Here is a 26,045-nt window from a genome sequence, read left to right as displayed (position 1 = left end):
TGTGTTCTTGGGAGGGGACAAGCTCAGCATCCTCCTACACCACCATCTTGGACTTGCCTCTCTGTCTACTTAACTTTGAATGAACAAATGAGACAACTTACATCAATGGCTTTTAACTGGGGGTGGTTTTGCCCCCGGAGGACATTTGGCAATGGTTGAAGACCGTTTTGGTTGTCACAGCTGGCAGGGTACTAGTAGTATATAGTGGATACCGCTAAACACCCTGGAACACACTGAACTGCCCCCTACACAAAGAATTAGCCCAAACTGTCAGTGGTGCTGCTACTAAGAGACTGTAGCTGAAATTGGGAGAACCCTTCCTCTGCAAATTCTAATGTCATCAGAAAAAGAATACTTTATCCTACCTTTTGGAAAAGAGACTATATAGACATTAGTAATTTAGAGATTTGGATGGGTATATTGGCATAACATTCTCAGATAATTTTATATTTTTCAAAATAGGAAAATTCAAATATAGGGTTACTGGTTTTCCTTATTTTACAGATGGGGTCGAGGATTTGGTCTTTTGGGTTCCATTTTTGGAAAGGATGGTGTATTAAACCAGCCAAACAGTGTCTTTGGACTTATATTTTATATACTACAGTTATTACTTGGTAAGTATTATACAGCAATACAAAAATAAGGTTTTTTTTTGTTATATTCCATTTAGTTACTTTGTCTTTGCTTTGAAGTGTGTCTTTAAATAAAAACGATTTTTAATGATAGAACCACTAGTTCGTTACTACACGTTTTTGCATTGTGAAACCGGGTTCACTACAATTCTGATGACACTCATGCCGAACTTGGTATCGGTTGGTGTTTAATCAGGGATAATGGCATCCCATAATGTCTATACAAACCAGTCCCATTCAGAGAGATTACTCCAGGCTTCTCTAGAAACCTTTTTCCTTACTATTTTATATACTCTTTAGCTATTTTAAAATACATGCTTTGGGAAAACATTAATAGTTAATGATATTCATAATTCCGTCACCTGTACATATGCATAATTAGCATTTTCTTCTGATTTTTTTCACTTGTTTTTACACAGACTCTTATGTTGTCTATCTTCTTAAGTGTTATTGTTGACTCAGGTCTCAAAACTTTTTATGTCTAAATAACATGGTGATCAACTTTGTTTAAAAGTCCCTTGACACATACAGCCTTTCCTCTTTGAGTTATTTCCGCATAGTAAATTTCCAAACTTGGCATGAATAATCAAAACACAGGTTTTTAAATGGAGTTTGATAGGTGCTGGCAAAGGGCTCTCCTCTCAGTTGTCAGGTTTCCCCAAAGCTTCATCCACCTTCCCTTTTAAAAACTGTTTTCTGTGAAATGCCTCATTTAATGTTATATATTAGTAGCTATTCTTTTTATTTTATTATATTTTAATTTTCTTTTATTGCCAATTTAGTTATTGGGATTCTGATTATAGTCCATTTTCATATTTGTTACAAATATTTAACCTATTCTTTATCCTTCTTTATGTTAGTTTTGTGAATTTTGATTGTACTAAAGTTTTTATACTTTTAAGGTTAAATTAATTCATTTTTCCCCTTGCTTATTGTTAATTGTTTTGTCCTGTTATCCGCCAGCTCTTCTGTGCTCTCCTGTCTAACTGAAATGGATTTGTTGTGAGGCAGATTGTGAATCTAAATTTTTCTCAATAGTCCTATCAAGTTTGTTCCATCCTGTACTTACATATCCTGTAGAAATACAAAACTGTGCACGATATTTGTAGCAGTACAGTTTAAAATAGCACAAAATTGAAAGTAGCTTAGCAAAACCTGTTGGTTGAACAAATTAGGTTACCTCCACACTATAAAACAGTGTAGCCATTAAAGAAAAAGTTGGTCTACATGTGGATCCTGAAGAGAGCAAAGCATAGTTTAGAGGAAAAAAAGCAAATTGTGGTACAGTTGGTACAGGATAACTGTATGTTTACACATATGCATGTAAATGCATAAGAAAAGGTCTAGTGGTTGGGGACCAGGATTGAGACTTTCACTTTTTATTCCCTTTATTTGAATTTGTTTTGTTTGGATTTCTAAAGGTGTATAAAGTACATACCCAAATTAAAGTAGCCTAAGAAATGCTTTGGACTGTGTTAGTTTTTGGAGATAGAGGTGGAATAAATTTCTATTTATATTTAATATCATTATGTATAGATATTTTAAATCGTATGTATAATTTTATATGTACTTTTTCTGTTCACATTTTATGCATTTTTAATGTCAGTATCTTTACCATTGGAGGCACATTTGAACTCATCTACACTTTCCTGAGCACATCATCTTCACTTTCTTCTAAGTTGTTTGAGATACAGCATTTTTAATTTAGTTTTTTCCATAGTTAATGTAGTCACATGGTTTAAAAGTATTTTAAAAAATGTACAGAATGCTACATAGTGAGAAGTCTTTCCCACCCTTGTTTCCCTCTGCCCACTTCCCACTGCGGTGCCTCTCCCACTGGTAGCTGCTGCTTGTTGTTGTTGTTGTTATTACAGAGCTTCTTTAGGCATGTGCAAGAAAAAACAAATATGTAATCTTAGTTTTCTGTCTCTTTTTAAAAAGGCGAATGCTACCACACTGTTTTACATACTTTTTGTTTTGCTTGACTGACATCATGGTGCTCTTTCCATAGCAGTGCATTGTGTCTTCACTCTGTTTTACAGCCGTGAAATCCTCCATTGGTTGATTGTGCGATCATCTGTTTAGAGTTCCGGCACATTTTAAATTCCATTGGGAGTTCTGTCCTGAGCCAGCAGTTATAGTACATTAGAAAAGTTTAGTACAGTCATATGTAACTAATAGCTAATGTTTATGGAGCATCCTAAGTGTTTACACCTATTCACTCTTGTAATCTGCACAATAGTATTAGGACGTAGTCATGGTTATTATCACAATATTACAGTTAAAGGTTAGCACAGAGAAAGTAGTTCATATCATTTTGAAACTAACTTTTTTAGGTTAAAATTAGGGTGGCTATGTAATTTTTGAAGTTTTAGATGTTTAGCATAGTTGAGGTCATCAAACTTTTTTAGTAAAAAGCCAGATAGAAAGTAATTTAGTTTTTGCTAACTGTCACAACTACTCAACTCAGCCATTCTTGTGTGAAAGCAGTGACAGGTATTACATAAAACAATGAATGTGGCTGAGATCCAGTGAGTCTTCGGGTTACAAAATCAGGTGGCTGGTAGGATTTGCTAGTCCCTGGTGTAAGTCACCCAACAGCATCTTAATCTTGAAGAGCCTTCTTGAAGCATCCTACTTTTGTACCAACTGGTGCCACAGGCAAGTCAGGCCCCTGTGGCTAGGCTGCAGCCCATAGCCACTTCTCTTTAACGGGCAGCGTGGATTTTAGCTCCTTAATGAACCTCATCAAACCTACCACCACCTAGTCTTACTTTTTCCTGTTTCTGTTAGTTGTGTCCATTAGTTGTTGGGTAAATGCACATGTTCTTAATACTGCTGGCTACAGGAAATTACACAACAGTACATGTAAAGGTGTCAGATGGCATCAAGAATTCAGACAAGTTTTCATCATGAGGGCTCCAGCCTAGCACACATAACTGCCTTTTTTCTTGATCTGGTTTGAATCACATGTGGTCAACTGGCTGAACATGGTTTCCCTTATCCTTCAGGGTAAGCCATTTCTGAAATATTTTTTTCTTCTTCAGCAGCATTTTGGTATAATTATCTCCCATTATGGATTTTTGTTAAATTTGGCCTAAACATGGGAAAGCAAGTTTTACTTCCCACACATAGGGAGCCTATAATGAAAAGGCCAGGGAAAATGTGTCCTGCTTGAAACAAAACGTCACAGTCCTAAGGTTCCTTTACTCGGTAAGAAAGGTGGGGCTCCCAATTTATAAATCAGCTTCATTGCATAATGTGATTGCACGATTGCCTGTTTCCCTTGTGTGCCTTAACTAAGCTAGTTTATGAAATAAGTAACATCTCATCTAGAATATTGACAAGTCAAAAACATTGCAGCTATAAACTGGGTGTCCTGTATGCAAAGTCAGCCTACATAATCGTAACAAAATAGGCTGGTGTTTTTTCTCAAATTTCATAGTGTTTTCCAGTCAGGTCAGTATTCCAACATTAGCAAATCAAAAGATGTTACCATGTTACTTTTTTTTTTTCCAGAAATTTTCTCTCCAGGGTCAAGGTCTGATTGAGCCAAGTGTCTTTCTTTTGCAGGCATGACAGCAAGTGCAGTTGCAGCTTTAATCCTCATGACATCCTCCATCGTGTCTGTAGTAGGGTCTTTGTACCTGGCCTACATTCTGTACTTTGTGCTGAAGGAGTTTTGCATCATCTGCGTCATCACATACGTGCTGAACTTCATTCTTCTTATCATCAACTACAAACGACTAGTTTACTTGAATGAGGCCTGGAAACGGCAGCTGCAGCCCAAGCAGGACTGACAACCTGGCGAACTCCTAACTGACAGTCTGAAGTCCCTTTTTCCATTAAGTTAATTTTGCAGCATTTTTTTTATTCTTCACAACAGACACTTTCCCTAAGAATCTTAAACTGATTTTTTAAAATCTTGTAAATTAGAAGGGTATTTTCTGTGTCAATCTTCATTTTAAATATGGATACAAAAAAATACGCCGAGCCAATCAAAGACAAGCTTTAACTTTACTTTGAACATGTTTCTGAAATAATTAAATGTAGCCCTCAATTGTAAAGTGAGCAACCATTGCTAGTAATTCCCCACCGTGTATAAATTCAACTTCAGGTCTAACCAATGTGATCATGACATGGAAATATTTTAGAATAGATACTGTCTTAGTATTGCCATGTTTACAATATGTAGTATGTTTTTAGCTGATGAATTTTAAAATGTAGACTCAACTAGAATTCATTTCTGTGATATTTGTAAATAAAGGTAGAAATATTGGATCCATCCCTGCAGAACTTACTGTACAGTTTAGTTGAAGCATAGCAATGAAGAATTGTCAGCTCAACACTGACAAAGAAAACGTGAAAGTAGTAAGCCCATACAGAGCATCTTGTGAAAAATACTGGTAGCCATGGGTCCAGCATTGACAGCAAAAATAATAGGGTAGGTTGTTCCCTTTCATCTCCTTCCTCTGAAAGGAAGAAACTATTTGGACATTCAAGTCAAGTTTGTGTCCAGTCATAAAACTGGCTCAGTTCTGTCTTAAGTCATGTGACCAAACCATCAAGTCCAAGGCCTTCAGGACACTAAAGATGGGAAAATGGGTATATTTCTTTGGAGAAAAGCTGGAAATATTAATATAGGATTTTAAGATAAAGTCTCTTATAAGAGTTGACTTTTCATACTTTTCCTTAACATTGGTGCCACTCAACCAAACAGTATTACAGCTTTGAAATAACCAGTATAAGCCCAGTCACTCCAGAGTAGGATTGCCCTTGGGTAGCTCTGTAGTGTTTTCCCTGTTAACTTTGTGCACTAACTAATTGAATGTCTAGTTTAATCGTTTTAGAGTCAAATATTATTGGATTTGTAAACTTTAGGGCTGCCATGCTGCTCAGTCTGCTTAATCGGGAGTTCTACAGGTAGACATACCTGAGGGTGAAGTGCAGTAATGTCACTGCTCTCTCTAGTAGCTACACAAACACAGAATTTTTTAAAGTGATTTGAATAAACCCAAATAAAATTGTGACAGTCTGTTTTATGGTGAACATCTTGTATCAGAATGTTAAAAGTGCCTTCTCTCTTAAAAAACCAAATAATTTGTGTGTTGAACTGGGCATAAGTGTCCTTCCTTCCTTTCTTAGCATAAAGTAGACAACTTGCATTCTGTAGAAAGGTTCTATATGATCATTCAGTTCCTTAGATTGAGAGGCAGTAGCGAAAACTTTGCTTCCAATTCAATCAGTCATTATGTTAAAAATAGACCGGTAATTTAAGTGCTTTATTTGCCTTTTTGAAGGGAAGGGGACAGGCTCTGCTCTGTAAACTGTATGTGTAGAGTCAGCAACTGTTTCCAACTGACTGTCATTAATTGATACAATGTGTCCTGTAGCCCAAGGCAGGTATAAAATCTGAATTGTAATGAACTTGAATGAATTTAAACCAGTTTTGTAAACGAGGGTTTAATTCAGAAATCGTCCAGGCTGGTGTGTTCCCATGAATGTGAATATTTCAATGCCTGTTTTATTATGTATGTATTGTTCTTATTTCTGTAGTTAAAGAACTCTAGAAAGCATTGATTGGATGTCTTGTTTATGGAGAAACGAGCCCTAATGCTGAAGTGAATTGTACAATGAGGTCTTGTAGTAGTGCTTCCAGTTCTGCCAAGCCGTTTACTGGTTCTCTTTTCTAAGCTGCAGTGGAAATGGCTCAACGGTTAAGACTTCTGTGGTATATGTAACACTGGTTCTGCTAATCAAGTTCCTCATGTCCCAATTTAAAATGGTTTTTCATCATATTTTGTATCAATCAGCAGAGTATAGTTAAAGCTTGTCTTGATGTCGCACTCTTGCAAATGTCTTCAACTCCATGAGAAAATGTAAAAATGTTCAGCTAGACCCTTCACGTTTTTCCTTTGCTTTCCTAAGCCTGGGGGAAAACACCACTGTTTGAGTTGTATAAAAAAATGTTGCCACATTCCTATGACCCAGAATTAATAACCTCTTTCTCACTGAGCGATGAACACGTGCTGCCTGGACTGAGAGCATTGAAATGCCAGTACCTCCGTAAGCAACAGAACCCTGGTGGGTGTCGGTTGTATCTGTGCCCTGGATGAATTTAAGCTCCTGTCTGCATCTTCTGCGTCACCCAGAAGAAGGGGGGGAAACACCGTGTTACAGCATTTGAGGATTGGTATGACTATTTTAGACAATATTTAAACATTGTAAAATTATTAGCCACCAACATCGAAGATGTTAGGGGGGAGATAAAATTTCTGTTTTTGGTGTTAATTCCATGCTTCTTACTTTTTGGTATGATTTGTAACAAATGAAGCCTCTTATTAACTTGATAGTTGCATCATTTGGAGAAATAAGAGAAGTTGTGGTTAGATGATAAATTCTAGGGAATCTAGGTGGTTTGGAGAATTTCATTTGGTTTTTCGTTGCAGCTAGTTGCTGTCAGTGCGGGTTAACTTATGGTGAAATAACTCGGGTTTAACTAGCCGGGTGCCAAGAACTACTCTTACTTGATGTATGTAGCCTCTCCTTGAATCCGTTACCTTAAAGATGGTGAAAGCAGTGACCACTGCCATTTGAAGAGACAAAGATCTTTTGGTATGAGAGATCTTTGGGCCTACTAGGTAGGCTAGAGGACCAAGACAACAGTAAAAATAATTTGTTGGCTTTAGTTAGCTTATATTCTATTTATATTTACTTTCAAGATTATCGGCAGAAGTGCAAAGTTACCTTCAGCAATTATTTCATAACTTAAATTGGTACCACTGCCCGACAGCAGGCAATGCTGGAGTATCTCAAAAATCAGTATTAACACATGCCAACAAGAAACCCACTACTTTTTTTGGTGACCCATTTGAGAAGGAGAACCTAATAGGCAACCTTTGTCCTCATGTATTTTCCCCCAACATGCAAACACAGGTGAAACATCCCTATTTAGGTAGGTGAGGCCGCACTTATGATTCCTCATTGGTGAGAACTACCCGTCAATAAAACAAAAGGGGCATGGGTAGGAGTCCAGGCTACTTGGTGAAAGATGTCTTTGACAAATTAGCCCAGAAAGGTGAGATGTTTTATTATAAAACTGTATTAAGCATGGCCTAGGTATGAGGTGTATGATCTGTATAGTATGTTCCATCAAAAATATTTATTACTAGTGCTTTAAACTCCAGAGTAAACGTTCATTTAAAGTGGAGTTAACTGGGCAGAATTCCCCTTTAACATAGATAGGAATACTCTTTATCAGAGATTTAGGACACAGTTTTGCTAACTGGTAAAAAACCATGTAAATATGTAAGAATGTTTATTTGTTGCACATAACTTTTTTGGTATAAAATAAATGTAGAAGTTACCTGTGGAAGTTGCTGCCATCATTCTTACACTGCAGTGTTATATTTTAGAAGAGAAGCTGAAGTGAATTCACTCATAAACTACTCTGAAAGTAACCTCATATTGTAACCCATTTCTACAGGTGTAGTGAGTTGATTCTTTTTCTCTCAAATTATATGTAACTTATAGAGGACACAAGCAGAATTCTTAGAGATTACCATTCTTGGAATTCCTGTAGGCTTCCAGTGTATGTGGTTGTCAAGAATGAATGAAAAAGATGTTGCTGCTTTCCCTTCTGTAGGCACATAGAATGTATTTGTTAATCAGCTGTTTTTCTGCTGCTTTACTTGAGCTCACCTTGAATACTCCATTTTTAGTTTTCTTAAAAAGTAACATCTACAAGAAAGATGACTCCATTTGAAATAGTTTAACCGTGTTTTATTGAATAGAACAAATGTGTCTGGTGCTAGAACCTTAGGATTTAAGAAATGGGTCTTACAGATATATTATTTGTGTTGATCACTGAAATCCTCTTTGCAAAGATACATTCCTTTCTACATTAAAAGGCAACCTAGAAATTATAAAGTCTGAAAACCAAATTCAAAATTTACCTGTTTCCTTTCATCCAATTTGGATATTCACTTCAGAAAATGGAAGACGAAGGATGACTAAAAGCCTCCAAGGAAAATGAGCCTTACAGCTCAGATAGAAGCGATGGTGATAAGGCATCGAAAGTGAATGGGACACCTAGATTGGGCAAGATAAAAGCACCTGGATCCAAGAATTGAAGTGTATCAAGGATTTATCTAAATGTAACTACCTGCCTGCAAGAAAACTCGAAAACAGCACATCTACCTGTGATATGGAGGCGTCCTACTAATGAAAATAATGCTCCCATGTCCCATTAGAAAGAGGACAGTCTAAGCAGTAAATAGTCTTAAACTGCGAAAGCAGAAATAGCCCTAGGGGAGAATTAGCGGTGAAGGGCAGGGTTGGAGTGCAAATGTAAAAGGGTGAGGGTCTGTTCTGGCTTTTAGAAAACAAAAAACGTCTTAAGAGACCTATTTCATTACTGTTTTGTCTTCAATTTTCTTAAGGACAGAAAAATAATAGTTGGGCAACAAATACCAGGTTTGCTAATTCTTATTCCTTTGGTACAAAAGGGTGGAACACCAGGCTCACAAAGCAGCCATGCATTCACTTACTAGTAAACATTCTCTACCAGCCAGGCACTGTGCTGTAACCCTCCCATAAGCAAATAGGTATTTTTTCCACCGTGCATTATTAGCGAATATAGCTTTGTTTCTGTGAGTTAGCCTCTTGTCCTCATCTGAGCAGTCCTGGGGGAGGTCAGCCCTGAAATTCCCAGAGCTGTAATCTCTTACCAGGGTGTGTATAGTATTGGGGGAAAGGAAGATCAAAGAGCTGGCCATTGCTCCATCATTCTTCAGAGGTGAGACCAGGACACTCCCTATTAGCTTGGAGGTTTGTGGGTCTTTAAAAAACTAATCAGTCTCTAGTAGCACTGAGGTGGTATTTACATGTTAACCTGAATAGACTTCTATTTAAAAAATAAGCAAATTGGTTATTAACTATTTTATTAACTATCAGAATTAACTGAACTTTAAAAAAAATTTAAGTCAATGCATTTTTTAAAATGTAAGTAAAACATTGTAGTGATAGAATTACATACTCCTCAGCTGTGATTCCCAAGTACTACTGTTCAGTGGAAAACTCGAAGTTAAAACATAGAATATGAGAAAAGACTTTTTATAGTGGGTATTCCTGTGTGGAAAACAACCCATGTGCAAAAAAACCACACAAAACCCTAATTCCAGAGATACTTGGTTACATCGATTGCTTAGGTTGAATTTAAAAGCCGGAGGTGAGACCTGCATGAGGCTGCCCGGCAGTGCCCGAGGGCTGGGAAGTGAGAACAGCACTTGTTTGTAGGTATTCTGGTAACAATGATAGGAAATGTGCTTTGTAGATTAATATTTCTTGAAGTTTAAATATGTAGTATGGCTGGCATGAAAAAAGTCAATGCCCAATAAAACTACAAACTCCATTCTACAGTATTTTTTTTTAAGATTTTATTTATTTATTTTTTCAGAGAGGGGAAAGGAAGAAGAGGGAGAGAAACATCCATGTGTGGTTGCCTCTCGTGCGCCCCTACTGGGGACCTCCCCTGCAACCCAGGCATATGCCCTGACTGGGAATCGAACCAGTGACTCTTTGGTTCACAGGCCAGTGCTCAGTCCACTGAGCCATACCAGCCAGGGCTCATTCTACAGTATTTATAAAAATCAGGAAATGGGCCTTACCCCTGATTTGTAAAACAGTGTATCTGTTATGTATACTTTTTAATGTTTGTCAAGTAAAGAGTTTTTTTACATATTATTCTTTGACACTGAACCAAAACACAAGATGATTACTTTAAGGAAATTTAGTGGCAAATAGAAATACGTAACCCCTAGAATTCCTAATTATTTGAGCTGACTACTCTCACTTCTGAAAAGAGGTCTAAAGATGGCCCCTAAAGTGAGGTCCACTTGCCCTCACTGTCTGCCATGGGACCTGGAAGGGGAGGCTAACGGGGCGTGTGTTCCCACATGCGCAGGCAACCGCCAGGGGAGTGAATCAAGTTCTGCATTAAGAACTGTATGGGTTCACAGTCATCCATTTGATTGGACCAATTACTATTTTTTCTGAAGCATTCAGCCTTAAATTGGGATAGGTGAATACTGAGATTTTAGGAATAGTGCCCTTACTTGCTGTAATGGAGCCTGTGAAGAGGAGAAATGATTCTGTAAGGGAAGACCATCCTCTGGGAGCTGGGAATACAGTTAACCCCTGAACAATGCAGGGTTTGGGGTTCCAACCTCCCGCGCTGTGGGCAGTCTGCATCTAACTACAGTGAGCCCCTCCCTGCGTGTGCGATCCTGAGCACGGCGCTGACCCTTGGGCAACACGAGTTTGCACTGCTGGGTCGATACAAAGTGGACTCGTACAGTTCAAACCTGTGGTGGTCAAGGGTCAGCTGTACTTGTCCACAGGCCCAGTCTAGTTAAAGAGGTCTCACCATCAGTGGAATCAGTTATGATGAGGTCAGAGGACTGCAAGAACTACGCCTGCAAGAACTGGTACCCTCTGAGCTCCTTCCCAGTTCAGACACTGCTCAATTCTTGACCAGAAACCAGGGCACGGACCTGGGTCATTATCCCAGCACGTCACTTCCTGTAAATTTGTTGGGCCTTGGGCTCACCTGTGGAGTCTGACTCTCACTTGGTCATGGCTGGCCTGGTTTGGCTTGTGAGGAGGGTGGCCCTAGGCTGCAGGAATACCTGTGGACACGCACCATCTATACTCAGCCACTCTGAGTGAGGTGTGAGTGTTGAGGCACAGGTTTCTCAAAAACCATACACGGTTAAGGTTATGTAAACAGCTTGACACAAAAATAATTTCAGGTGTTTTTCAGCAGTACAGATCATTCAGTTTTGGGGTGGTCACTTTTGAGCCAGCTCTTAGTTCCATACTGCAAAAGCTTTTATTTTTACCTCTAATGTTCCCTTCTAGCAAATTACTACAAAATCCAGACCAGAAACTTCCTGGTCTGTCGCCCACAGTCCAGGAGGCACTCTGTTTGCTGTAGACGTCGGCTGCACTTGGGAAGGATGGGCTGGCAGCTGGTGTCAGTGAAGAGGTAGTTCTTGCTTTACTGAGTAAACAGGCTCTTTCTCACACAGTGACTTCGCAGCCCATGGCTGGTACCTAGTTTCATTGGCAAGTTTCCAGTACCTCTCTCGCAAAAGGAATGCTGTACTTTTTGGTTGTCTCTGGCGAGTGAAGATCCCCTTTTTATTTCCTAATACTCTCTGTGGTGCTAAAAACAAAGCAAAAGATGTTTCAGATGACTTCTGATGAGCCAAATTGGAACCAACCTGGAGCCAAGATGGGCACTACACAGAAATATCCTCTTATACTTTATGGTTGGTTGGTCTGATGTGGCCACTTAATGGGTTGAAGATTTTACTCCTCCTTATCCCCCAAAACACCTCAGCTCCCCGGTGTTTCTCATCTGTGTTTATCTTTTTACTTTATCTTTAAACTAAGGTTTAAAATAGTAGGGTACCCAGCTGCCTGGTAGCTGGAGGGGGCTGAGACAAAAAGTTACCCTTGGAAAGATGACCCTCCTAGTGGCAGCAAGAGTCCTGACCAGTCCAAGGTGCCTAGGGAGGACCTGCTAGTAGAGGTCAAAGTCCTCCTGGGTGAGCTTCCAGCTGGGTTCCCACTTCTGCGGTTGGTTTCAGAGTTGAAGCAGGGAGGGAGCAAGGCTGGCAACAGCCTGTTAGGAGGACAGACCTTCTCTCCACCCCCTCGTGGAAACCACAGCATCCGTAAAACCAAAAGTAGGTCTTTCCCACCATGAAGTTCAAGACAATAGTAACTTCCTCCAAGATAAGTGAATGCCAGCCACTGTACCAAGCACTTCATCAAATGGAATCCCTACATCACCTGCAAGGTGGCAGGCATTATCAGCACTTATAGTTTTCAGGAAATTTGGCCAAGGTCACAAAGCTAATTTCTCCCAACACGAAGCCAGTGCAGCTACTCAGGAAGCTAGATTGCCATCCAGGACATTTCAAAAAACCACTAATATTTGCCAAGCAGAGCAGGGGCTCATGTTCTTGTTTCTTCTGTTTTCCCCTTTCCACTCTAATTTTTAAGTAAACCTTAACCTTCCAAAGACCTGTGTCCTAACTCCCACTGCTACCAAATCCTTCCCACATCCCAAACTGCCATCCTAAGTTTATGGTGTATCAAGTAACTAGTCATCTGTGGTCGCCCTCGCCTCTCCCCACTACCATCCGCAGATGGTATTTTCTCGGAAGACTTTTAAACACGCCCACATTCCAAAGGCTTTGACATTCTCCTGTTTTTCTCCGGTGGACCTGCTCATGTGAATAACAAGTGCACATTTCTCAGGCTTGCACCCTACTCTGGAACAACAAGTGTATCTCACCACATCCACTTCTTCCTCGTATTGTTAGGAAACACACGGCAAGTTAGCCATTCTCTCCCAAGACAGCAGGCATTCCCATTTTCTTTTTTACCATAAAATCATTGGGGAAGCTGGCAAGTGATTACTGCCTGCTAAGTGCACCTTCCTTTTCCTACGTAATGCTCTTGGTGGCTCACATTGATTAGATAAGCTTCCCCTCTCTTGTTTGCAGTGTTCTTACAACCAACTGTCCTGAACTGAAAGACCAATCTGAAAACATCAGAAATGGTACATTCCATAAACCAAAATGCCACTTACACTGGTCAGTCATAAAATCAGCAAAGTTCCAGATAAGCTCTCCAACCACATATTCTTTGCGTTTTTCATCCAGAACCAAATGATACTGCTCCAGCAGACTTTTCTGGTACTCTTCACTGAACATCAACGGTGGGTCCTGGAATTCAAGGCAAAGGGAGAATGTAAGAGCCAGAACTGACAGAATTGTAAATGTCGAATAAAAATAAGATCCATGTGATGAGGACCAAAATATCTGTCCTCGGGGTGGGCTGCCACGCCTGCGGGGCTCGCCGGGGCTGCTGCTGCTGCTGCGGAGACACAGGCAGGGTACGACGGAGCCCAGAGTCGAAAAAGGAGCTTTTCTTAAACCTTAATTAGTAACTACTTTATAAATATAATCTGATACTTGCTTTATCTTAGTTTTCTCTATTCACCAGCTGAACTACACTGAAAGTAAAAATGTCTCTGGATAATAAATTTAAAACTCAAGTCTTAAGTAGCTGCCCCTGTACAGTCTAAGAACTAGTGTGACTCAGATTTAAGTCACCTCAGATTCGTCTGTGTCTGGTCTGGGGAAGTAGCTGCTGCTCAGCCCAATATAGCAGGCATTGGAGAGAAAGTGGGGAACAAGAAAGAAAAGTGTCCCTGTTGGCACAGGCCGCACAAGCCAGCAAGATACGAGCTTAAGTGTCATGAGGGTAAGTAGGATGAGTACAAAGCAGGAACTGGGGGATGCTCAGCAGAAGGAGCTCACTGAGACAGGGCCACAGAAAGGACCCCCGAGGAACCCTCTGAGCCTGGGCCCACCGGGTGAGGAGCGGGCCGTCCACAACAGCAGCAGGAGGCAGCACCTGTGCACTCATCCCACATTTGGTGAGAGCTCCTGTGTGTTGTGTACGAAGACACAAGATCTTTTAGATGCACCTGGGTCTGAGTTTTCATCTCATGGGAATTTGGGGGAGCTCAACTCAGATGCTGAAGGATGCTGGGGTCCAGTCATTTGTGAGAGAACAAAACCCTACTGGCTTTGCCTTTCTTTTCCAATGAGAAGGATCAAAATGCTATATAAGGTGAACTGAAAACATAACGGTACAATTAAGGCAGGCTTTGTTCCAGTTCCAAAGTTGAATCTGAGGACATGATGTAGATGTTGTTTTAGTAGAAATGACCCTGCATTATCTAATACTAGTCATACATGTCTATTTAAAAACTAAATTAACCAAATCAGCTCAGTCAAACTAATCACATTCCAAGTCCCCAATAGCCATGTGTGGCTAACAGCTACCCTCTTGGACAGTGCGAGCTTTTAGCAGACAGTGCTAACTGAGACTCTCAGAGTTTCTTAAAATTTCTTAGTTCGCTACCTTTTTAAAGAGGGAGAACAAATGTGCATGTACATTTCATAAGCTATCTCCCCTCTTCACAACTTTGTAGAAGTGGCACTCTGTGTAAGCAAGATGAATTTAAAGGTGTGAACAGAATATAGTCCATGGGGGCAGCTGTTCACCATACCAAGAATCGGCATATTAAGAAATGTGTATCAACAAAGAACCCTAGTGGCTGCGACAGACAAGGGTAAGGAGGCTGGGGCGCAGATGAAGACTTGGCTGTGGTTCAAGAATCCACATGAAAAAAACTCCCACAAGACAAAGCAGCGTATCTTTGGTGAGGAAATGGACAAAATAATGAGAAAAAAGCTAGGAATTAAAACTTGCTCCAGGATTTCACTCACTCCCTTAAGGAATATGGTTCCGCACCCGCTGTGTGCTGGCCACTGCTGGGTGCTTAGGAAGCAACCATCATGGGGTTCAGTCTCCCTCGGAGAGCCCACAGTCTGGTCAAGGAGAGAGCCGAGGAAACGATGGTGTGCAGTGAGAAGTACCTGGACAGAGACCAGGCAGAGGGAGCAGATTCCTCTGGCTGGGTAGATGGGGTAAACCTCACCAAAGAGGGAACATCTAAGCTGAGACTTGAGCACGGAATAAGAATCTATTCATTGGCAATTGTGGTGCTAATGAGGGCATTCCAGGCAGAAGGAAGCCAATAAGCTAATGAAGAGGCTGCCTCCGAGGGCCCTGGCCAGGTGGCTCAGTTGCTTGACTGTTGTCCCCTATACCTTCAGGTTCGGGTTCAATCCCGGGTCAGGGCATATATGTAAAGTTGTGGGTTCGATCCCTGATCAGGGCACATACAAGAGGCAACAGATAGATGTTTCTCTCTCTCCCTTCCCTAATCCTCCCTAGGATCAATGGACAAGTCCTCCAGTGAGGATTTAAAAAATTCCAAAAGAAAAGAGGCTGCCTCTGAGGACAAAGCAAGCGGGGAGAGGCCTCAGTTGCGGGCAGGCATGTGTGCAGAGAGACAGGCTGAGTAAGTGGAGAACTGCAGGGAGGTGTGAGGGACAGGGAAGAAGGTACGTTTCTAACTTGGGGCAATGAGTGACACCACTGCCCAAGAGAGTGAAAAAAATAAACAACGTCTTATACAACTTACGTGGTGAAATGCTGCAATAGAGTCTGCCCCATACTCGCTCTGAATAATTGGCTTCTGATAGGTCTTATACCAGTCCTCAAACTGGGTGGCCAGCTGCAGTGGAATCACCTCCAGGTGCCCGTAGTCATGATACCAGGAGTAGTAACTATTCACACAGATGACATCCACGTATGGCGCCTAGGACAAGAGCGTTAAAGCTTGTTCACAAACCAGAACACTGTGTAATGGTGTTACAACTCTCATACGCAGGGGCTCTTCTGGCGGAGCAGGTAAAAAGGGGATCTAGAAAATGATTTCGATGCTTACAAGTATAAGACACATAGCCAAGAAGTGATCTGAAAGGAGCAAGTCCACAACCCTGGACTGACGCACCTGGCCCGGCCGCAGCTTGGTGGAGGGCTGAGGCAGGGCAGGCGCCCAGTGAGCTGGCCTTGCTGTTCCCCAGGGAGTGCTCCTGGCACTGGTCCTCCCTCACCTGGCCCTGGAAGAATGTTCCCATCTGATGGATAGATGCAGTTTTTCTCCTCACAAAGAATCCTAATTCACCATACCATTCCGGGGCTAGCGCTGTGGGCCGTAATGAGGCTGTAATGTGGGCTTGAGTCTAAACAGTGCAACGCTCAGGACTTGTTGGCAAAGACCAAACAGGCCAGTGTCTAGTCTCTAACATCAATTGAACATGGTTCGCCTCCAGACCCGGCCCTGGGATTGATGGGGCCTGTCTTTCCCAAGTGACTGTGGCCTCTCCCAACTGTGGTGGCGGAAAGATGCAGACAGGAGGAAGGAGCTGAGGGAGGGACCTCTGGGTGGACACATGTACATGGGTCACACATCCCACCAGGTGAGCCTTGCAACAGAAGGACTAGACCAGAAGGTGTCACTTGGCCTTGAGCACACGGAGGGTTTCCTCATACCATGCTGGTGTTTCAGCCCAGTCTTTATGTTTCTTTGAAGGGGTGTTTTCGGAGATGGCAAGGGAGCACCAGGGCTCCATGCTTTTCTCCATCCATGCTAAAATGAGCATTCCCAATTTACTTTTGTATACAGTGTGTCTTCTGTTCTCTCTCTAGATGATTTCGCTTTCTATAGCACTTTTCTCCTAGGTACTGGCCTTGCTCTCCAGAGAAGGAACATTTTTTTTTTGCTCCCATTTTTCAACGTCAGGGCAACTGAAGGCATTGTCCCTGAGGGGCTGCTGTGCCAGGGGCAGCGAGGGAGGCCATGTGGTCCAGCCAGCTGTGGGAGCCTGCCCCTTCAATTTTCAACCAGGACCTGGTCAGTGGCTCCCAAAGCGGGTGGGTGCCTGGAATCACTGAAGAGCTTTTAAAAAACACAATTCCCACCCTGGGCTGACTAAATCAGGATCTCAACATCCAGACATTTGCACTTGCAAAAAGTTTTTCGCAGTGGTTCCGATGATTGTGAAGCACCACACAATGGCAGCTTTATGCTCCCTTAATCCTTTGCTCTTTATTGAGCATAATACACTGAGGCCCGTGAAATTAAACTGATGCAGGTAGAACATGGACGGAGAACAAATTGAATATCCCTGGGTCCGGACTCCTCAGACTTATGAAGCCACTCTGCCTGGTGAATAGGCAGGTAGTTATCTTTAACCTAGAGACCATCTATGAAAATGCTGCACTGGCAGCTCCTGGTTCTTCCAGTCACACTGATCCAGGAGCTCCCCTCCTGCCACAGAGGCTCCTGCTGTACAAGTTTCCCTAACGCCCGAGGCCTGGCACCATAAGGCTCACGCCATGCAGGGTGTTCCCACTGACGGGGGGGGGGGGGGCCTGCATCGGGAGGCTTGGACTCAAAAGTGTTCATTGGAGCTCAAGGCCAAACTTGAAGACAGGGTGGAGGGGATGAGAGTGCTGTGGGGGCCCCCCAGGCTTACCCCCAGGTCTGCTTCACAGTTGGCATTGGTCACAAAGGTCACGGGCCGGGTGGGATCCAAGGCTTTTGTGTGGGCAATCAGCGTCCTGTCCACAGAGGGCAGAAGGCAGGGTTCCTGTCAGGCCAGAAGGGCTGTTGTACCTACCTCTTGGCCCCGCCCTCCCAGCCCCCGGAAAAAAAACACCGCTCTCCTCCTTACCTCTAAGAGTATTTTAGGTGAGCAACCATGTTCCTCTAGTCTGCGATCATGTCCCGACACCACATTTTCTCCCTCCCCAAATCCTACACACCACCCCCCAACCCCCAAAGAGGCTACCTCACAGGGAAAAGCAGGCCCAGAGCTGAGGTCCTTGGGTTGGGCACTGCCCAAACCTGGTTCTGAATCTCTGGAAGAGCCCTCAAAAACAGGAGTGGATGGGGCGTGGGTTAGGGTGGGCGTTAACTGAACAAATCCTTAGGGAAGTGGTGTTAGGGGGCAGGGTATGCGCTGTGTGTGGGGCAGCCTCTAGGGCCTTCAACAGCTACGCCCCCTGCCTCACGGAGCAGGGGGAGCAGGGACACTTGCAGATGCCAGAAATCACAACTACAAGTGGTGGCAGGAAAGCGAGTTCCGGGAGACAGTAACAGGACACATAACTGACAGTGGACAGTCGGTGATAGCTGATAGAAGCAGCATTAATGCTGAATTGCATTAACCAAGGAGGGATGAAGAGGCTTCCCAGCTGAGGAACCTGTCAGACCAGGACACCCTCAATCACTGTGTAAGCCTATTTTCTTCTACTCTTCCTCACAGCTAGTGACCCTCTCTCCCCATAATTGCTCTCCTCATTCTAAGGTGGTGGTTTCCATGGGCCAGAACAGGTACCCCCTACACTTAGTTCTGCAACCCACACTCTGAAACAGCCTGGTCGTCACCTGGGAGCTTCGGAGCCTAGCTGAGCTCCTCTAGCCCAGGCAGCTCTATATATGTCTGGCCCCCATCCCTGTGGCTCCAAAAATCATGTATCTCCTTCTTTCCACCTCCCAAAAAGAGCCCACCCGGAACCTCAGGCACCCATTCCTGGGAGCCTACATACACTTCTTTCACCCTCACAACAAAGCACTGTTCACCAGCCCTGGCTCGACACACTCCTACGCCCCATGCACTCTGGGGCTGCATGCTCTGAGCTGTGGGTCACTCTGTCCCAGTGGGTCACTTCTAGAGCCTTCTATAGACGTGGCTCAGCTCAAAGCCACTCTGTGAAACTTGCAAGCAGTGTGCCTCAGGGACTATTTTGATAGCCTCATGCAGCAAGTGAATTAATTCTCCTCTGCAGGACTGGAAGAAAAGGAACCTAGGAAAACACTGGGCTGGGAGTGGGGGAGAGTTCCACCCTCCCACTGAGAAACACTGTCCCCAAGTGGTGTTCATTTCTATTGGAACGCAGGGGCAGGGGTGTGGGGGAGATGTGGGAGGAAGGAGCTACTGGAACCAGGAACTGTAGGTGGCCTAGCCCTGCCCAATAATGAAACTTTAGAATAGTTAGGATATGCAAGTCGTTGAAAAACCTGTTTGTAATTATGTGGGCAAATAAGCTGGTACTATGAAGCTTAACTCCACTTTACAGATGAAACCAAGGCATCAGACACTGGGTGTTTTTGAAGTTTTAACACACACTAAATTTCCCAGGAAGGGAGATACTGTTAAAAGTGAGGGAAGAGTATACCTAGTTTTATTCGAAACTTCACCTAGAGCGGTTCACCATTTCAGAAATGCATGGCACTGAAGGGAACGCTGTTTGTGGTATCACTACTGTCAGCTTTTGAAGCTATGCTTTCACGAGACTACAAAAGTAGGTGTAAGCATCTGACCCCTGCACTCGGTCTTCTGGGGAGTCAGGCCCATGCATTCATGGAGTATTTTATCAATGACTCTCCTTTATATCAGTTAGGCCATGCCACTATTTTTTTTCTTAATTTGAATGTTAGTAGGTTAGGTCACCTCTGAATTTCATTTCAGGTGTGAAAAGCGGGCAGAGTCTCACTCAGCTGAAACCACAGCTTAGCTGGGTAGGGACCTGGTTTCCTGAACTGAACAGGTCTGGATACGCTCTCAGGTCTGGGCTGGGAGCTGGATGCTGACTCGAGCACAGCACACACCCCTCAGGGAGACCTTGACTCTCCAAAGGCCGCCAGCCAAGGCTTAGCGGGGCTGAAGGTGAGGTCTCTCCTCTGACCCAGGCCAGGGCAGGCGGGGGCACTCACTTGAAGTAGTAACCTGCAGGTTGCAGGAAGGAAGTGGGCTCATTGGCCACAGACCACATGACAACAGCTGGGTGATTCTTGTCCCTGCGTACCAGCTCCTCCATCACCTCCAGGTGGTGCTGCAGAGACACGTTGCCGTAGCTCTGGCTATGGGGCAGGGGAGAAAAAAAAGCCCGTTATGGCCTGCCCAGGTGGCGGGCTGAGCAGCATGGGCAGTGGGCACTCACACCAGCACGATGCCCACGCCAGGGCTCTCATCGATGACCACGATCCCGTACTGGTCACAGAGCTGCATCACCTCCTCCGCATAGGGGTAGTGGCTGGTACGGAAGGCATTGGCACCAAGCCACAGAAGCAGGTTGAAGTCCTTCACCAGCAGTGGCCAGTCAAAGCCCTTCCCTCGGATCTAGGGGACAGCAGAGTAACATGACCCCCACCCCGTGTCCCAGATGCGTTTCCTGCTAGCACTGGGCCCATTACCCTCTATCCAGACAAGCACAGGGCCCATCAGGCAGCAGTTCTGGGCAGTTGGCTGAACTGCTCTGAGCTACCCTCAACTGCTCGGGGGCACAGGGAAGGTAAGGATGAGAAACAGCCCCCACAGTTACACAGGAGCCCCAACTCACGTCTGCATCCTCATGTTTGTTGACCCCATGGAAATAGAAAGGTTTTCCATTAATGAGGAACTGGTTCTTTGTGACAGCTACAGTGCGAATCCCCACGGGGAGAGTGTAGAAGTCAGACACAGGCCCAGCTGCCGTCTGTGCAGTCAGCCTCACCTGCAGAGCCAAGCACTGGCGTGAGGCACCCTTCATGGCCTGAGCCCCCCACAGCCTGCCTATCCACAGGAAGGCCCTTGTATGCCACAGTGGCCCACCTCAGGGACACAAGCAGAGAGACTGAGAAAGTACAGGTTTCTGCCATTAGCAAGGAGAAACCCACCCTGCCCATGGGGTCTGCTCCTCAAATCTGGGCTGCCCCAGCAAGGGTTGAAAAAAATCAGGCTGGGAACACTTCAGTCCAACTGACTAGGGAGCTCAGAGGTCCATGTCTGCCCTGCACCCATGCTAAAGCAGGTGGGGCTGCTGGATGGGGCAAAAGGCCTCCCACAGCCCCAGTCTTAACCACCATTACCTCCAACGAGTACAGGTAGGCAGGGTGTTCATGCATCATGTATGGCCACCAGAGGTGGGCACTGGGCACCCGCAGCTGGCCCTGTCCCCCAGTCCCCTGGGCTACGACTTTGCCATCCTTATCCAGAAGATACACTTCTAGCTGGAAGTGGTCACTGCCCTGGATGAAAATCTGGTAATACACCAGCCCTGTGGGAGACCAGAGAGATCAGAGAGAAGAATGTGATCTGGGTCGTACAGATGAGAAGACCCTGAAGCCAGCACTCGGAGTCCTCCCAGGCCGAGACCCCACCAATGATGGTTATTTCTTGAACTTGATCTGCAGTGAGGAGAGACTAAGTGAGGGCGCACAGCGCAGAATGAACACGGAGTCACCACCTATGCTGAGTGACAAGATTTTAGGCAGGCTCCTTTTCTCATTGGGCCTTATCTCTCAATAAAATGAGGTCAGACCAGATGGGTATTTTGGAAGCCCTTGCCAGCTTACATGGGCTGGATTTTAGCTTCTTAGGTAGATGGGGACCCGTGAGGGTTAAGAGATGCTGGAAGAGCCCTGCTCCCAAGGCATCTTTCTAAACAGGGAACAGAGCCACCTTGGGCCTGGCAGAGGGCAGATCCTGCCAGGAGCCCTCACCAGTGCCTTGGTCCACATTGGTGGTGATGGTGATGTCATCAATGTAGGTGGTGGGCGTCGTGTAGAGGAGCACGGGCCGGTGAAGTCCAGCATAGTTGAAGAAGTCAAAGTTTGTGTTCTGGACAAAGTAACCCTTGGGGTACCTACAGTGGGAAGACAATGGCCAGCTGAGGCCTTACCCTGAGGCCTTCAACCTCACCTCTGCTAAGGCTACCCTGCCCCTAGTGGGAAGACCACTGGGCAGGGTGGGGATTGGGATGGGGGAGCAGGGTGCTGCTCACTTGGAAGTATCCGTCTTGTAGATGATGTTCCCTGGTGGCAGGGTGTGGGGGGTGAGCGTGTTGTTGATGGCGATGGTAATGCGGCAGGAGGACAGGGGCCCACTCTGGACCAGCTTGCTGATGTCCGCCTCGAACGGAAGGTGGCCCCCCTCATGCTCTGCCACATGGACCCCATTCACCCACTGCAGACACATAGGGTTTATGGGGCGGGGGCAGCAGGCCAGAATATGAGAGGCACTGCCATCTCATGCATTCCTTCACACAGACGCCCTGCCAGCTGCCACCTGCCTCATTGGCCTGATGGGAGGAATGGAACTCTAAAGGAGACTGAGCAGCCCTCCCCAACCCAGGGCACAAACCCCAGTGTGGGGCAAAACATTCCCCCCACCATCCACCTCAGGGAACAGGCTGTCAGATGACAGCTGGGAGCCAGGCACCCCAAGGCAGCCCTACTCATGCTCAGCGACTGCACCTGCCCACTTGCCCTGCTTGCTGCTCACTGCACTGACCACAATGGCATAGTAGTGGGCGCTGCCAATTCTCAGCACCACTCTTGTGCCCAGGTCCTGGGTCCATCGCTGGGGCAGGGTCGTCTCCCGTTCATACCACACCCAGCCGATAAATCTGCGCAGCTGCTCATCCTGGCCCATGTCATTGAAGCTGGAGGGAACAGGCATGTCCAGGGTAGGACCCGACTGAGGAAAGAAGGGCCAGGATCAGGACCAGACCACCTAGAAATCTAAGACCAGGGCCCAGGTGGCCCCCTCTCCTAAGAGGCCAGGTCCCCCAGCAACCCTGCCTGCAGGAAGGCTTCTCCAGACCCTGGAATTCTGGGCCACTCCACCGTTGTTAATCTTTGCCAGCAACTGACCAATGCCTTTTGTGGAGCTCATTTAATTCCCACATATCCAGAAGTACACATCGGTCGCTCATTCAATGGACAGTATACAATGAACACTTACAATGAATGCTGTTTCAGATGCTAGGAATAAAATGGTGGACACGCCTCTGCTGTCAGGTGATCAGCTCTATTACTAAAGTGTGGAGAGTGAAAGGGGTCAGGGAAGGCCTTTCAGGGCCAGGCCCATGGAATACTGCCTCAGGACAGCCTGGCAGAACTGAGTGAACCTGAGCCCCGCAGGGAATCCCTTGAACACCCTCAGGCGGAAGGCAAGCAGGAGTGAGGCAGACAGTTGAGTGGGCCTGGAAACAGTCTGGCTTTCCTAAAGACATCTTATGTGTGGGGCATGGACCTCTGAGGAGGGGATTTCCTCTGTCCTTCAGAGTTGTATCCCTAGCCACTGACACAAGCCCTGGCACATAGTAGGAATACGATATATATTGGCTGAATGAACGGATAACTTGCTGATGAGGGATGGACTGTTAGGATCGGTTATGTCCAAGGACTGGTGGGACCAGTTCTTTCTCAAGGCAACCAGCACCAGGATCTCCAGGAAAAGAGGTGAGCACAGGGCCACACGCAGCCTGAATGAAAGGAGAAGGATCAGCAGAGACCTGGCTAAGAGGAAGATGACTAAGAGGAAGATGATCAACTGACGCCCCAAAGAGGAAGGCTGGCCATGCACGGGCTGCTTTACTGAGGAAACTGTTGAGTGGAGCACATGCCTAGCACCCACCCCACCCCCTTTCTTTCTTCCTTTTCCTGCTGAATCCTGGGCAGCAAAGACCGAAAAAAAGGATCTGGGAGAGGCTGACAGTCCCACTTCTCCGCAGCCCCGACCCCAGTCAGAGATGAAACCTGAAGTGACGTCCTTAGTTGCCTTGGTGCCAAGCCCTGTTCTCCGCCTGAGGTCCTGCCTGCCAGTGCAGAGCTGGTTCCAAGATGTGTAAAGCCTGCCCTCCTCCCGCGCCGGCCCAGCTCGGTGCCGCGGACCCTGCTCTGGCTCGGCCTACCCGACTGGACCGGGCAGGAGTTGAGCCCTTCCCGGGGCCCAGGAAGAGTGGGCGCCCGCCCCGCAGGCAGTCTCCGAGACGCCCACCGCCCACACCCCTCTTCCGGTTCCGCGGGCGCCCCCGCCCCGCCCCCACCCCCGCGGGACGCGGCCAAGCCCGTTATCTTGAACCGTGTCCAGGCCTGCGGCTCCGAGGGCAGGGCTCCCACGCTCCCCACCGGGCTTCTAGGAGCGCCCCTGCCCAGGCCTCGTCACCCCTGCTCCTGGAGCCCGCACCTCCCGCAGCGGCGCGCGGTACCACTGCTGCTCGAAGCCCTGGCGCCGATTGTCGGAGAAGTCGGCGCGGAAGCTCCAGAGGCCGTTGAGCTCCTTGCGCTCCCGCGACGCGCTCTCCCGGGGGTACAGCATCCCGCCCTGCAGCGCCAGCCCGCAGCCCCAAAGAAGCGGGCCAAGCACAGCCCAGGTCCCCGCCGACCCTCCAACCATGGTTTCCGCGCGCCCGCTAACAGCGGCTCGGCAGCCTAGGAGTCGAGAGGGGGACGGTCACACCGCGGGGCTCGGGGCGGGGCCCGGGGCGGGACTTGCACGGACTTCCCCCTGGTGGCCTCCTGCGCCATATTGACTTAAAGCAAAGGGGGGTCGGCGAGGCGGGCCGCTGGGGAGGACTCACCCTGCCTGCTCGTGGGGGCGGCGGGGAAGGGCGGCGGGGAGCCCGAGGCTAGGCCTTCAGAGGAGAGGGACCCCCGAGCTTCCATCCACGAAAAGCGGGGGCACCGGCTCTGCGCTGGCCCCCATGGCTTCGGGGTCACTGCTTGTTCCCCGCCTTCCCTTCCGGGACTGCTCTCGCCTCGGGTGGCGGGTGCGGGGCCAGAGGCCAGAGCGAGATCCTGGAAAATGGCCTATTTTCCCCCACCCCACTTCGACTCAATGGGGCCGGCCTGAGACACTTTCTCTTGCTTTCTCCTGAGACCAGCCGAAGTCATTTTGTGGGGTGGGGTCCCTTCCACAGGCACCCCTGTCCCAGGGGCTAGGCCATAGACTTGACCCTGGGCCTCCACCTGCGGTCACCTGGACCCCAAACCCTTACCCTGAGGGCCAAGTATGAAAGGTTAGGGGGCTTATGACCCCAGTAACCTAGGAATCTACTGTTCTTTTTGATACAATTACCTGATTTCTTATATTATTATTTTTCACTTTAGCTCTGATTTCATGCTCATCTAAGCAAATTTCTGATAGTGGACCTTGATACTGGAAACGGAGTCCCCAGATAGTACAAATAAGATATATTCTAGGAACTGCCAATGTAATAAAGGCTTTTCCCAAATGCTTACCATATAAAAATAAGAGAAAATGGGATACAAAAGTATATACAGTATGATCCCAATATTGTAGAACTATACCCACACAAATAGAGGAAGATAGACATGAAGTGTTACTGATTATTATAGAAGTGAGGTAGATGATTTTTGTTTTGTCCATACTTCACTGATTTTTAAAAATCTGTGATGAACATGCATTGTTTTTATAATCAGAATCAAACCAATAAGTTTTTTAAAACAGCAAAGAGGCAAAATCAATAAAGCTCCTATAAATTAATAAGTTGGCTTTTCATTTACCCACAAGTCTTTTTTTTTTAAGATTTATTTATTTATTTATTTATAGAGAGGGAAGGGAGGGAGAAGGAGAAAGAGAGAGAAACATCAATGTGTGGTTGCTGGGGGCCATGGCCTGCAACCCAGGCATGTGCCGTGGCTGAGAATCGAGCCTGTGATGCTTTGGTTCCCAGCCTGCGCTCAATCCACTGAGCTATGCCAGCCAGGGCCCCACAAGTCTTTATATATTTAGTACAAGCTGATTTTCTACTGAGGAAAGTGAAGAGATGGAGTCATTCTCTATTCAAGCTGCTAAAAATGACTAAAGTAGGTTCAGGCATGAAGAAATGACCATTCTTGTTTTAACTAGCCTGGGAACTTAAATTTTTGAACTATCAGTTTTCTGGATACACATCAAGCCTTCAGATAACCCTCTGATAACCCCCTAAAGTACTAAGGGAAGAATATTCACATATCCAGACCACCTGATGATACACAGGAGCCAGACCACCAGTAATTGAGAGGATTTCCATCTCAGACCAGGCCAGAGGCTAAGAATGCAGGACTAATTCTTAAGAATA

At 45.8% G+C, this 26,045-nt stretch overlaps 2 protein-coding genes across 3 annotated transcripts in view; one reads left to right on the top strand and one right to left on the bottom strand.

Annotated features, from left to right (window-relative positions):
- The window catches only part of VKORC1L1 (vitamin K epoxide reductase complex subunit 1 like 1), a 72,291-nt gene extending 64,284 nt beyond the window's left edge, over nt 1–8,007 (top strand). The window contains exons 2-3 of the mRNA XM_028511263.2: nt 505–614; nt 4,206–8,007. Coding sequence (XP_028367064.1) covers nt 505–614; nt 4,206–4,432 — 337 coding nt within the window. The 3' untranslated portion in view covers nt 4,433–8,007. The remainder of the gene's footprint in view (nt 1–504; nt 615–4,205) is intronic.
- Nucleotides 8,008–10,747: 2,740 nt separating this feature from the next.
- On the bottom strand, nt 10,748–24,492 carry GUSB (glucuronidase beta). Of its 2 annotated transcripts, XM_028523505.2 has the most exons (12): nt 24,149–24,492; nt 22,469–22,654; nt 21,960–22,141; nt 21,679–21,821; nt 21,046–21,233; nt 20,538–20,690; nt 20,139–20,317; nt 19,912–20,058; nt 17,669–17,753; nt 15,769–15,945; nt 13,297–13,432; nt 10,748–11,859 (listed from the first exon to the last, which is right to left on the bottom strand). In XM_028523505.2, exons 1-12 carry the CDS (start codon nt 24,356–24,358, stop codon nt 11,669–11,671), a joined length of 1,977 nt encoding a protein of 658 aa, XP_028379306.1. In that variant the 5' UTR covers nt 24,359–24,492; the 3' UTR covers nt 10,748–11,668. The 2 variants fall into 2 exon arrangements, with proteins under 2 accessions (XP_028379306.1, XP_028379310.1); XM_028523509.2 differs by lacking the exons at nt 21,679–21,821; nt 21,960–22,141; nt 24,149–24,492 and having other exon boundaries at nt 22,469–22,535.
- Nucleotides 24,493–26,045: the final 1,553 nt, after the last annotated feature.

Source organism: Phyllostomus discolor, chromosome 3, assembly GCF_004126475.2.
Source record: "Phyllostomus discolor isolate MPI-MPIP mPhyDis1 chromosome 3, mPhyDis1.pri.v3, whole genome shotgun sequence".
Classification (NCBI taxonomy): Eukaryota; Metazoa; Chordata; class Mammalia; order Chiroptera; family Phyllostomidae; genus Phyllostomus; species Phyllostomus discolor.
Note: the sequence above shows the minus strand (reverse complement) of the source record. Positions and strands in the feature narration are given on the sequence as shown.